At 40.4% G+C, this 12707-nt stretch overlaps 1 protein-coding gene across 1 annotated transcript in view; it reads left to right on the forward strand.

Moving 5' to 3' along the window:
• Positions 1-547: 547 nt before the first annotated feature.
• The window catches only part of IL17REL (interleukin 17 receptor E like), a gene marked incomplete at both ends in the record, with an annotated part of 49842 nt that continues 37682 nt past the window's right edge, over positions 548-12707 (forward strand). Inside the window, one exon of the mRNA XM_082308580.1 lies at positions 548-649. Coding sequence (XP_082164706.1) covers positions 548-649 — 102 coding nt within the window. The remainder of the gene's footprint in view (positions 650-12707) is intronic.

A 12707-nucleotide genomic window follows, 5' to 3' on the forward strand; every position in this document is an offset into this window, starting at 1 on the left:
TTAAATAATACGTGAAATAAGTTCAAGGCACAATTTTCTAGGGTAAATGAATCTGTTTTTCCTGCTGATGAAAACCAAGAAACCAGTCTTCCAAGACTACCCACCTCAGCAAAGCTGTTTTTCTTTTTATTCAACACATTAGAAAACCAGGAAAATAAGTAGACATAAGAATGCCTTTGGATTCCAGTGAACCTGCCTGGTACATCACTCTAGAAACAAAATTCCCATTTATACATAGAATTTGCAGAAAAGAAATTTGCTAAAACTGATCTAAAGCTGACATGATGAAATCCAGAAGGAAAAGGCTTTTACTGTGGTTGTCAGAAATTCACGTTTCCCATTTTTCACTACAGTACATAAGAAATGAGTTGAACATGCTTTGTATTTCCCATAACTAGCAATTTTCTGTCTTTGGAAAGTTTTAGAGGGAGGAGCTCAGAGGTGCTGTGGGAGGGACTAAAATTCATATTAAAGTTTTGGCATGAGAGGGAGAATTGTCAGAGTAGAAGGTTTCTTCTGAGGTTTTGCTATTTTTTTTCAATTTAGGATGATAAGTATTTATGTTCAGATTCTTCTAATAATTATTTTTTGGAATTCTGATTGCCAGATTATTCCCAGGATTGAAGAATGTGGACTTTCATGTTCTCAGGTAATCTCTTACTTGTTTTTATTTGCTGTCTATTAATATAGTAGTTGTATGCTGCTAAAATAATTGTAAGAAAAGCAAGAAAGCAAAAACGGAAAAATATTTCAGCTGTCCTGAACATTCACTTTATATTCCTGTCATTCTGATTTAAGTATTCAAAGCGGCAAAGATGACCGTTAGGGAGAGAGTAAGAAAATGCATCTTACCCTATTTCCAACTGCTGTTGTTAGTATGTTTTTTTAATCTGTCTTTTGTATTTGAAAAAAAAAATTATTTAGTTCACATTCATTACTGTGGAGCGTCAGTTTTTACAACAGCAGTGGTGCCAAAGAGATGAGGGAGGGAGGAAGGGGAGGTTTCAGAAATTGCTCATTATGTTAGGATTATACGAAACACTGACTTTCCTGTGAATAAACGAATTAAGTCTGAGAAAGAGTAAAACCCGTTTTTCATTTTGTGGGATGAATGTAGCTGCAGTGTTAAATGTAATGACTTATGTATGTGCATAAAAGTGGAGCGTGAACCATAGTATCTCTTGAACAGCTTTGAATTTTGTATGTTTCCAAAAATCCCCACAAAGGGGCAGTATGGAGATATTCTGCTTCTGTTGGCATTCTGAAACTCTAAGAATGGAGGAAATGGAAAGGTAAATTAAAAAAGGATAAAATAATAGGGAATCTGACTTTCAGTCTTGGTAGGAGATGATACCTATGTACTTGCTACAGAGAAGTGGAGTTGATGGCATGAAAGAATTTGGCTGGCTGTACAGGCTTCTGCTTGAAGATGTCAGTGTTTATGACAGACAATAAGACATACTAAAGATTGTCTGAATGTGGTGGTATTACCCAGATATTAAGTTAGTACATGTTACAGAAATTTATTCTGTATTTTATACGTGTATCCTAGAAAATATCAGGAATAAAGATGCTTATAAAATACTAGGCTGAGGGAAAAAAAAACACCTCTATATTTAAAGTTGTTTAATATTGCTGCATTCAAATTCTGTAGTCTCTATCCACTTAGATAATGTTTTTAGAATAATAAAGTATAGTCATAAGAGATTAATCTCTAGATGTACCTGAGCACTTTTCAAGAATTTTTATGTACTTATGTTTATGAATGCAAACACACATGCATTTTAAATAATTATGCTCCTTGGTCTGCTGCAATGAGAAATGATTTACCGTTCTAATTTATCTCTCCAAAGAGTGTATGACTATCAGACTCAGCATGTAAAAAAACAATAGCAACCTGTTTCAGTGGGATTCAGTCTAGGGGATAGGATTTAATTCTGGGGACCTTAAAGGGCATCTTTCTCTGTCATATCTTAGGTATGTATGTTAAGAAGACTGATTCACTAGATGCCTAAGATATAGACACAACCCTGAGGTTTGGTAGACTGGATCCCTTTCTTTGCCTTCAAGAGTTTGTGTTACAACTTTTCCAATACTGAAGGTTGAATAACTGAGAAAGGTATATTTTTTTTTAATTTGCAGGGGAAATACATTGTTTACAGTGTAATGGAATCAGTCATTTGTGATGTTAAAGATAGGATTCAGTTCATGTTCTCTATGTAATGTTTCTGCTAGTTGCATTCAGAAGAATCTTGAATGAATTAATGACTTTTTAAGACAAAAATGTTTTCTCACTGGGAACAATTATGATCTCAACAGGACAAATTACTGCCAGCGTAGCATTTTCAATCTGGTGCAAAGCATTTTAGCTACATGAACTTTAAAGTCTTATGACTAGCTTGTTAGAGAAAACTCCTTCTTCCTTTCCCTTTGGAAGTAACTTCAATTTCCCTACATAACTGACGACAGTTTGTGGCCTCAATCCCATTCCTACCTGAGTTAGTTTAAAAGGGAGCAGTTTATCTTCTGCATAATTTATAACTCGATGGTCTTTACACGGGCACTAACCAGGGGTTACAGTTTGTCTTTGTCTATGTGCAATGTATGTGTGCTGTCTTCTGCTATAGCACATCAGATCACAAAGTAGAGAATCAATGCCATTTTTTTCTAGCAATTTGCTTAATCTGATAATGAGATTTTGTAATTTTAAAACTATCAGAAGTTTTCTGTAGCTGCTATTGCTATAAGTGAGTATTATAGAAAATCATTTTTTTCTTTATGATGTTTTCCCATAAGTTTGTATGGCAGATTTCTCTTCTGCAGAGTCAGCCCTGAGGTTGTGTGATTCTTCATAAAGCAACAAGGGAATGAAAAGCAATTAATTTGCATTTTTCTGCATTTTTCAAACTGTGGCTATTGTCAGAAGGTTTTGAGCAGGTTTAATAACTGAAACTGTTGAGTTTGACCAGCAGACTAGATATTAAGGTGGCTATGTCCCTTGAATATTTGTAAGCAGTTTTGACCTCCTTGGGTACTCCTTATCAGAGTAAAACATTGGTTGTACTTAAGAGGGAAACAGTGACATAACTGTTTTGAGCTATGTGACTTAAAAACCCTTCACACTGAACTGTTTAGATTTTGGATCTTATTACAACTTTATGAATCATTCTTAGTTTACCATGACTATTCAGCAAGACATCCTTGCATTGCCTTGTATAAGGCAATATCCAGGTTTCATCACTATACCACAAACTGTACTTCTGTTCAGTACAGGAAAGGGAAAACAAAAGAACACTGGATGTTTATGCAAGTATTACATGAAAATTTAAACAGCATGAAAATATACAATTGTGGGTTGAGTGATGGCAAAGGAACAACCAAGCTTTTATTATGTATTATGATTTATTTCTCCTTCCTTATTTTAATGGCTTGGCTTTAGAGCTCACATGATATTCTGGTATTCAAAGGTTAAATATAATGGGCTTGGTCTCCATGCGTCACCCAATAGCAAACACAGTTATCAACCAAGTTTCCCTGTAAAAGCATAGGGGAATCCCAGCCTGCAATTGAAATTGGGTTTGTGCCCTACTCATTTTACAATCCACATTGTTTGCAGGCTGTACACAAAGAAACAGGCTTATGCCAAATTTGACTCAACAGCTGGTAAAGATCAAGAGCACTACATTTAAAAAAAAACTCTCCAGAAAGCTATGAAATAGTATTTGTATTGTCTGCCATTAAATGTAGTAACATTTCCAAAGTCCATGGATAAAGAAGGAAACCCTAAACTGGATCCGGGATTTCCCTCCCGTTGTAAAGGTTATTGTCAGCAAATTCTTGATATAGTTGCTGCCTGTTCATGCTTTCATAGTTGAAGTATGTGATGTTTCTTTACTGGATATTTATGCCATGGATCAGTCCATTCTTGCTGAATACTACACACTGCAAAACCAGTGATATAATACAACCCTTAGGGCACTAACTCAGCTGACATAAATTGGCATTCTTTGTTCATTATTAAGGTAAGCAATTCGTATTTTAAAAGTGATCCCAAGCCTTTAAAAAATGGACATGATAATCTAGGTGACATAATTCAGTTGGTCTCCAAAATCTGTTCGAAAAACTAGTTTTAGACATAGAAAATGTCTAAAGAGACTGATCTCTGACCTGGCTTCCTCAGAGTGAATGAGAGATACAGTGTGAAGTCCCAACGCAGGAAGATGATTCACCAGACTTTTTTATGTATGCATCGATATACCCGATGACTGGAGAAGATGCATAAAAATATAAAACATATCCTCTGCTAATATTTGCTGAGATGCAGTACAATCCACGAGAGCATGCCCTAGATAGAAAGCCTGGGTTTTGCATCCCTGCCTGTCATTGACTCACTTGCGTGGCCCTATGCAAGTAATTTCCTTTCTTCAGTTTTCACAAGTACAAAATAGTGCTGACCTTCCTGTGTGATGTGTCTTAATTATGTGTTTTAATTAAGTGCTTTGAATACTATAATTAAGTGTTAAGTACTCATTAGTCAAAGCATTCATACTTAAGGGGCTCAATCATGTTGAGTCACTGTATTACAGTGATATTAACCCATTTGCTTAGATATCCCTGCTTGCCTTCTCTGCTGGTAGTCAGGAGAGCTGCAGTTTAGCAAGTTTAAGTGATTTATCTCTTGGACCGTGTTTTACATTTGCTCTTAGGGTCAAAAATAGCACGGCAATGACATGAGACACTTAACTTCCATGTTTCCTGCTGCGTCTTATGCTACTGGTTGGGTGCCATCCCATTTCCTCACCCCCAGAGAAGAAAACAGCCAGTGACAGGTACAAGCAGGGACTCACAGATCTCTCCAGTGTTCCTCATTGTTAGAGCATCTGCCTCCACTTCTTTCAGGAGAGGTGGAGATGGAGAAAGCTCTGCAATTCAGAACTTGCAAAAAAAATGCAATGGTAGCTCTTGTTTGTTTTCTTTCTCACTTGTCCCTTCCTCAAGAACTCTGGAAAAAGGTTATAAGATCTGGAAAGAGATAAGCCACTGGAGTAGCAAGAGCAGAAGCACTACAGACAGTCATGAAAGTTGGGGGCACAAAATTAACAGATGTTGGAACTGGACTTGTGTCCAGATGTCCTGGACACGACCTGGACAAGGTGTCCTGAACTGAAACACAAGGCAGTGCTAGAAGCTTCACCACCATGAGACGTCAACATAAGTATGCAATCTGTACCTCTAGCAGGAGGTAGATATTTAAAAAAAAAAAAAGGATATATAAGCAAGCTCAGCAGGAGATGGGAGCAGCTGACCTTTATTACTGGCAGCGAATTTTAGCTCACAAATCTCTCTCAGCCCTGATCTTAGGGAGGGAAGATATCCTTCAGCTCCATTTGGACCCAAAGCTCATTGGTTAATATTGAGATTTGGGAGTAGGTGTTTTCCACAGCTGCAGAATAATGCTGTCTGACTGACTGCTTTGCAGTTGGAAAGCTACTTGTAATTTGATCAAATCTAGGCAGGACAAATTTTTTAGGAGCAGTAATAACTTTAACAGGACCATGTGGTCTTGCAGTAAAGTCTAGGATTAACTTAATTTGTACGTTTACTGGAGCTGGCAATGCTGTACCTTCTACTTAGGCATGTTTGTTTATACTGTCCCGTTCTTCCTCTCTTGCCAGAATGCTTGTGCATGGGAAAGAACCAGGGATGATCAAAAATGAGAAGGACCAAAAAGAAGTTTTAAAAGACTTATTTCTAGGGATAGCTTTGGATACTCTCCTGGCTTTTTGGCTCAGCATTGAGAAGCTGGGTCTCACTCCCAGATAGGTAGGTAATTTGGACTGAAGAAAGGAGTTTCCTCCTATCTCTAACTGAAAATCATTTGATTTCTGGGAGCCATGAGCTCCCATGCGCCGTGCTGCGGCTACCAGGCTGTTCAAACCAGGAACCCACATTTGAAGTTCTATGCATTGCGTTACCATTATCCCCACAAGAGTTCCCTAGGTTTTAGATATCAGCTCTGGCACAGATGTTTTCATAGCAGTTTTCATACTCTCAGGAAAATATTTTTCCTTGTAAAACTTTTTTCTGATTCTGTTAACATTTACTGGCTGTTTTTTGAAAACTGGGAAATTATTTGCCATCCTAAAAACACGAAACAGAAAATATGCCCTGAACAGCAATGTGTTGCCGAGGACGTTCCAGACCAGCTCTGAACTACTTGGCTGGGAATGATAACAGAACTGGTAAATTCCTGTATATTCAGATGTGATGTGGACACATCACAGCCCTGACCCTGCCTTCACAACTGTAGGGATTCACTGGGCCAGAATTTTCTGAGGTTATGAATAAGCTGGAAAGTCACAGTAACTAATGATGCTGAGCACTGGACTAGATTGCCTGTGGAGCTTATAGAGATCTCTCCACATGCTAAGCAAATATGTCTTAGATGTGTCTCAGATAAAGGTCATTCTTCCTAAGGCAGAAGTGTAGAGTAGATGACATCTTGAGTTCTTCTCTAACCCTGATACCTCTACTTTCATTCATCATTTTCTCTTTTCCGCATTCTACAGATGGTCGTTCAAGTCATATTTAACTTATTCCTTTGGAACAGTCAACAGAGCCAAAGACCCGTGTTGCTGTATTGCATATCCTGCCCTTTCAGCACGCAGAATATGGGGCTCGCTGTGGAAGCTGTATGGGACATACAATCTCATTCAGGAAGTATCTATGCAAAAATGAAGAGAGTTTTAGTTTTACTTCGCAAATTATCTGTGGCTCTTTCCCTTGCAAGAAAATGTTTCAACTTAGTTGCTTTGAATATGTGTGGTAAATTTCAATCATTTCTGGAAAACTCTCTTGGAGTCGCCTCTACTTGCCTGCATATTTTCAGAAAGTATGAATCATATAAACAACATTGTACAGTACTAGATGTGCATTCATTGTCTTTTCTTGGAAAAACTTTGAGGAAATAGAATTTATTGCAGTTAATACACTTCACTGTCTCCAGTTTTGATTTTCCCTTTCATCCCTACATACGCAAACTTCTTTGATCTTTTTCCCACTTTCTCATCTCCCTGACCTGCTGTTCTTCCTTCCATGACTGCAATGACAGTTTTCTCCATTACTTTTCAAGTTTTGATAGCTGTGTATTATAATTTTTCCCCTTTTGTGGTTTGTTTTTTTTATTTTTTTTTAATTTATTCTTGCAATTCTCATAGTGTCATGCTTCATGCTTAGTTTTGGTCAGTAGTATGTGTTCTTTTAATTTTTTCCCCTCATTTTCAATATATTATATCTATATATGATATAATAGAATAATTTTTAGAGCATGGTCATATCTGTGTTATCATTCAGTCTGCCTTTGTAGCTTATTTTCTCTTCCACTTAAGGGGGAAAAAAACACATACACTTTTTAGGTGAATGTGTGGTATAGGTGGTTTTCAGTGAGTAAGGGCTATCATTAAAAATGAGACATAGGGTGAAGCAACATATGAAGGCACTCAACACCAATGGTTTTATTAAGCTGAGGCCATGCCCAGGTGTCGTGGTTTAACCCCAGCCAGCAACTAAGCACCACGCAGCCGCTCGCTCACTCCCCCCTGGTGGGATGGGGGAGAGAATCGGAGGGGTAAAAGGGAGAAAACTCGTGGGTTGAGATAAGAACAGTTTAATACTTGAAGTAAAATAAAATAGAACAGTTAAGTAGGAAAAGCAAAAACCGTGCACGCAAGCAAAGCAAAGCAAGGAGTTCATTCACTCCTTCCCATTGGCAGGCAGGTGTTCAGCCATCCCCAGGCAAGCAGGGCTCCATCACGCATAGCGGTTACTTGGGAAGACAAACGCCATCACGCCCAATGCCCCCCCTTCCTTCTTCTTCTCCCCAGCTTCTATACTGAGCATGACGTCATATGGTATGGCATAGCCCTTGGGCCAGCCTGGGTCAGCTGTCCTGGCTGTGCTCCCTCCCAGCTTCTTGTGCCCCCGGCAGAGCAGAGGAAGCTGAAAAGTCCTTGACCACTGTGAGCGCCACTTAGCACCTATTTAGAGACAGCTTAGCACTACTTAGCAAGAACCAAAACATCAGTGTATCATCGACATTGTTCTCATCCTAAACCCAAAAGACAGCCCCATACCAGCTACCAAGAAGAAAATTAACTCTATCCCAGCTGAAACCAGGACACCAGGAATTATTGCTGCCTCTAGGGACAAGAACGTGATCTGGAGAGTCAGGTGAAACAATGCTGCTGTTGTAAAGTTGGTAGAATCCTGTCTCTTTGGAAGCTCTTCTTTTGGACCTCTGCCTCCTTTAATTGGACTGTGATAACTTTAGCAACTACAGTACCTGGAAGATGCACAAGGTGAAGTCAAACTATGTGATTATTTCGTAGGTGTTTTTTTTTTTTCCTTCCCCCGACCCAAACTCCCACAAAATTATGCGTTAACAGTAAAAAGAGAGATAGACTATGTAATGACTTTTCAAGTAATTATTTTTTATTTTGTATTTTATATTATTTATTCTTCCTTAGCATTTCCAAATTTATTCATAACTAACTTCTATATCAGTTATCTCAAACTGCAAGTGTTTCAGCTGGAATACACAGTATATATATTTTCAGTAGGACTTTTCTACATGGCAAATTTCAAATGTTTTTTAATTTTTCATGTACTCGCACTGCTAACTCTTTGAAGGAAAGTTTTTTTTTTGGGCTTTTGTTGCTCTTGATAGGAGAGGAAAAGCATGTATGCAGGGATTCTGGTATAAGATTTCTGGTGTAGGATTAAGACTTTCAGATGCCATAATAATACAAATATGAATAGTTAGGAAATAATCCTCTCTCTCAAAAATTTCAAGTATACAGCTGCAATAAAGAGTTTTTCACCTACATGTACTAAGAAGATTTTCCTCATTTTGCTGTGGCTGGAGTGTTTCTGTAACTCAAGCAAGCACAATTAGAGCTAGTCAGGCATCTTTATTATTGTCTTTAATGGAAGCAGTTCCTTAACTGATACTGTGGCACCAGGAAGGAATGCAGTGGCCTCTCAGGGTTGCCATCTGAGACTACCACTGCTTCTAGCATGGCCTGAGGGATCATTTGTATGACCTTACATCCTTACACAGCAACATAACAAGCTAAGGCTAGAATAAAACCAAAGTCGACATTTAAAAATATTTCTCAGCAGGAAGAGCTATAATCATGGGTAGTTTCAAATTTATTTAGGTTTGAAATTTTTCTCTATTGAAGAAGAAAAGAGAGAAATACCATTTTTATCGGAGCTACAAAAAACAGAAGTGTGTTCCTGGGTTTCTCTCCGTGGCTTTGAAGTGTGTCTCAGCCCTGAGACGTGGCCTCCAAAGTCTTGAAACTGTTATAAGAAAATATTGCCAGGTGTGCTTTGTTGTACTAAATTTTAGTATGACTTTGTGATCCATGCTGGCAGGGTTGGGATTAGCAAGTTCATTTTTGTTTTTAAGCCCCTCCACCCCCAACATTTCAGGATAGTATCTGTGCAACTTTCACCCATTCTATGAGCCCGCTCCTTTCCTATGGTTCCAGGTTATTAAATACAGATTAAATGGAGATCATGAGAAAGCATTAGTGACTTGTCAGGGCAGTATGAGAAACCTGCATGCTCAGCATGGTGCTGCCTCAAGTTAGGCAGGGAAAACAGTTAAGCACTGGATTAGCCTGAACTCCACTCTCTAGAGCCCAGGCACCTGAGTTATGAGCCAGAGTTTGACATTCTCTCTTCAGAGTAGCTGCTGAGAGACACTCTTCCAAAGTTTCAGTTTCTGTTTTTTTTTTCTGATGACTGCTTAAAATAAAATGTAAGTGGCCTTTGAAGTAGGAAACAGATATCCCATTTGAATGTTGAAAGCACTTGGCTTTAAAAATTGCACTGCATCTTGCCTGTCCTTCTCTCAGACCATTTTTCTTTTATTTCCTCTCTATACAATATCACTGCTTTGGCAGGAGGCCTGGGAAACCCTCTCATTTACTGGGCAGCGTGGCAAACAGACAACTTAGGGTTAGAACTGCTTCAGGTTAAGGAGGATGTTGAACCTGGCTGTCCCTTGAGGTACGGACTTGAAAGCTAGAGTATAAAAGCTGGAACATGCCCATATTCTGCTTTCCTCTTCTAATATTTCCAGTTTCAAAGAAGCTAGGCTTGAGCTTTGTTAGTTTGACCTCTGTTACTATTAAATCTCCTCCAGCCGCCTGCTACACTGGGGGTCGTGTGTGTCTCACAAGTGAGCGTATGCTATCCCAAAGAGCTTTGGCATGAGCTATATGTCATTCCAGTTTTGTTCTGGTCATGACCTAACAGCAAACTACATGCATCCAGGGAGCTTTCAGATCAGAAAGGGAGGTGCCCAATAAGCTTAGGTGCCCCTAGTGTTAGGTGGCAATTAATAGGGTATTATGGATCACGGTGTTTGGCTGAGGTTACCACAGTTTGCTTAAATCATGTTTCAGGTACCTAAATCCTCTTTTAGATTTGGCTGACTTAATATTATTTTGCAAATACTGCAAACTTTGGCTTCATTTTACTACCAGTAGTAATGAATGCAAAATCCACACAGAGAAATTGCCTTACTTGGAAATGATGTGACCCTTTTTTCATGGGCAAAGCTGAAGTTTGTATAGGTGTAACGGGTTTGCGTAGCAAGGTTTTGGTAGTGGTGGTGGGGTTACAGGGGTGGCTTCTATGAGAAGACGCTATAAGCTTCCCCTATGTCTGATAGAGCCAATGCCAGCCGGCTCCAAGATGGACCCACTGCTGACCAAGGCTGAGCCCGTCAGCGATGGTGGTGGTGCCTCTGTGATAACATATTTAAGAATGGGAAAAAGTTGCTGTGCAACAGCAGCTGCAGCTGGAGAGGGGAGTGAGAATTATGTGAGAAACAACTCTGCAGACACCAAGGTCAGTGAAGAAGGAGGGGGAGGAGGTGCTCCAGGCACGGGGGCAGAGATTCCCCTGCAGCCCGTGGTGAGGACCATGGTGAAGCAGGCTGTCCCCCTGCAGCCCATGGAGGCTAACAGTGGAGCAAATATCCACCTGTATCCCATGAAGGACCCCACACTGAAGCAGGTGAATGCACCTGAAGGAGGCTGTGACCTTGTGGGAAGCCCATGCTGGAGCAGGCTCCTGGCAGGAGCTGTGGACCTGTGGAGAGAGGAGCCCATGCTGGGGTGGGTTTGCTGGCAGGACTTGTGACCCTGTGGGGGACCCATGCTGGAGCAGTCTGTTCCTGAAGGACTGCACCCCATGGAAGGGACCCACGCTGGAGCAGTTCATGAAGAACTGCAGCCTGTGGAAAGGACTCACTTTGGAGAAGTTCATGGAGGACTGTCTCCTGTGGGGGGGACCCCATGCTGGAGCAGAGGAAGAGCGTGAGGAGTCCTCCCCCTGAGGAGGAAGGAGCGGCAGAGACAGCATGTGATGAGCTGACTGCAACCCCCATTCTCCATCCCCCTGCGCCACTCAGGGGTAGGAGATAGAGCAATTGGGAGTGAAGCTGAGCCCAGGAAGAAGGGAGGGGTGAGGAGAAGGTGTTTTAAGATTTAGTTTTTATTTTCTCTTTATCCTACTCTGATTTTGATTGGTAATAAATTGAATTAATTTTCCCCAAGTCAAGTCTCTTTTGCCCACGACAGTAATTGGTGAGTGATCTCTCCCTGATCTTATCTCGACCCACAAGCCTTTCGTTATATTTTCTCTCCCCTGTCCAGCTGAGGACGTGAAGTAATAGAGTGGCTTTGGTGGGCACCTGGCGTCCAGCCAGGGTCAACCCACCACAATAGGCAAAAAATTTTTCCCCACTTGGATCTGATTCATAGTTCATTCAAATCAGTGGAAAGAGTTTCACTCAACCACAGTCCTCCACAATTTGTGAATGTGAGCAGGATGGCATTTATCATTTATAAAGGTCACAGTATACAACAGAGCGCTGTTCAGCTCCTGGGACTGACTCTAAACATAAGCAAAAGGAGTAGCTGCCTAGAGCAAAACAGTGAGGGCTTTGCTGTGTATGCAAGAACACTGGAAAGCCAGGCCTGCAATATATTCCTTCTTTTGCTGAGCAGTAGTGTTAGGATGTATGAGAAGACAGTAACTGGAATAGAAAAAGATCTTCAGGCCAAAAGAAAAATAAGTATTTCCAAAAGAAATAACCACTGTCTCTAGCAGCAGCAGGAGGATCAATTCTGTCCTGGAGGGGCTCTTCTCATAATCTTCACTTGAGTTCTTGCCCTTTTTTTTTTTTTTTTTTTCCCTTTTCTTCCTTTTCTGTGGCAATCTCACTTCCCTTTGGTTCCAGGGCTTTCTGCCCCTCTACTCTGCTCTTTTGCCCCTCTACTCTGCTTTGGTGAGACCCCACCTACTGTACTGGGGTCCTCAGTACAAGGAGGACATAGACCTGTTGGAGAGGGTCCAGAGCAGGGACACAAAAATGATCAGAGGGATGGAGCACCTCTGCTATGAGGAAAGGCTGAAAGAGCTGGGGTTGTTCAGCCTGGGGAAGAGAAGGCTGCGGGGAGACCTTATTGCAGCCTTTCAGTACTTAAAGGGGGCTTATAAGAAAGATGGGGACAGACTTTTTAGCAGGGTCAGTAGTGATAAGACAAGGAGTAATGGTTTTAAACTAAAAGAGGGTAGATTCAGACTAGATATAAGGAAGAAATTTTTTACAATGAGGGTGGTGAAAC

The sequence above is a fragment of the Platalea leucorodia genome (assembly GCF_965183815.1).
Source record: "Platalea leucorodia genome assembly, chromosome: 4".
NCBI lineage: Eukaryota > Metazoa > Chordata > Aves > Pelecaniformes > Threskiornithidae > Platalea > Platalea leucorodia.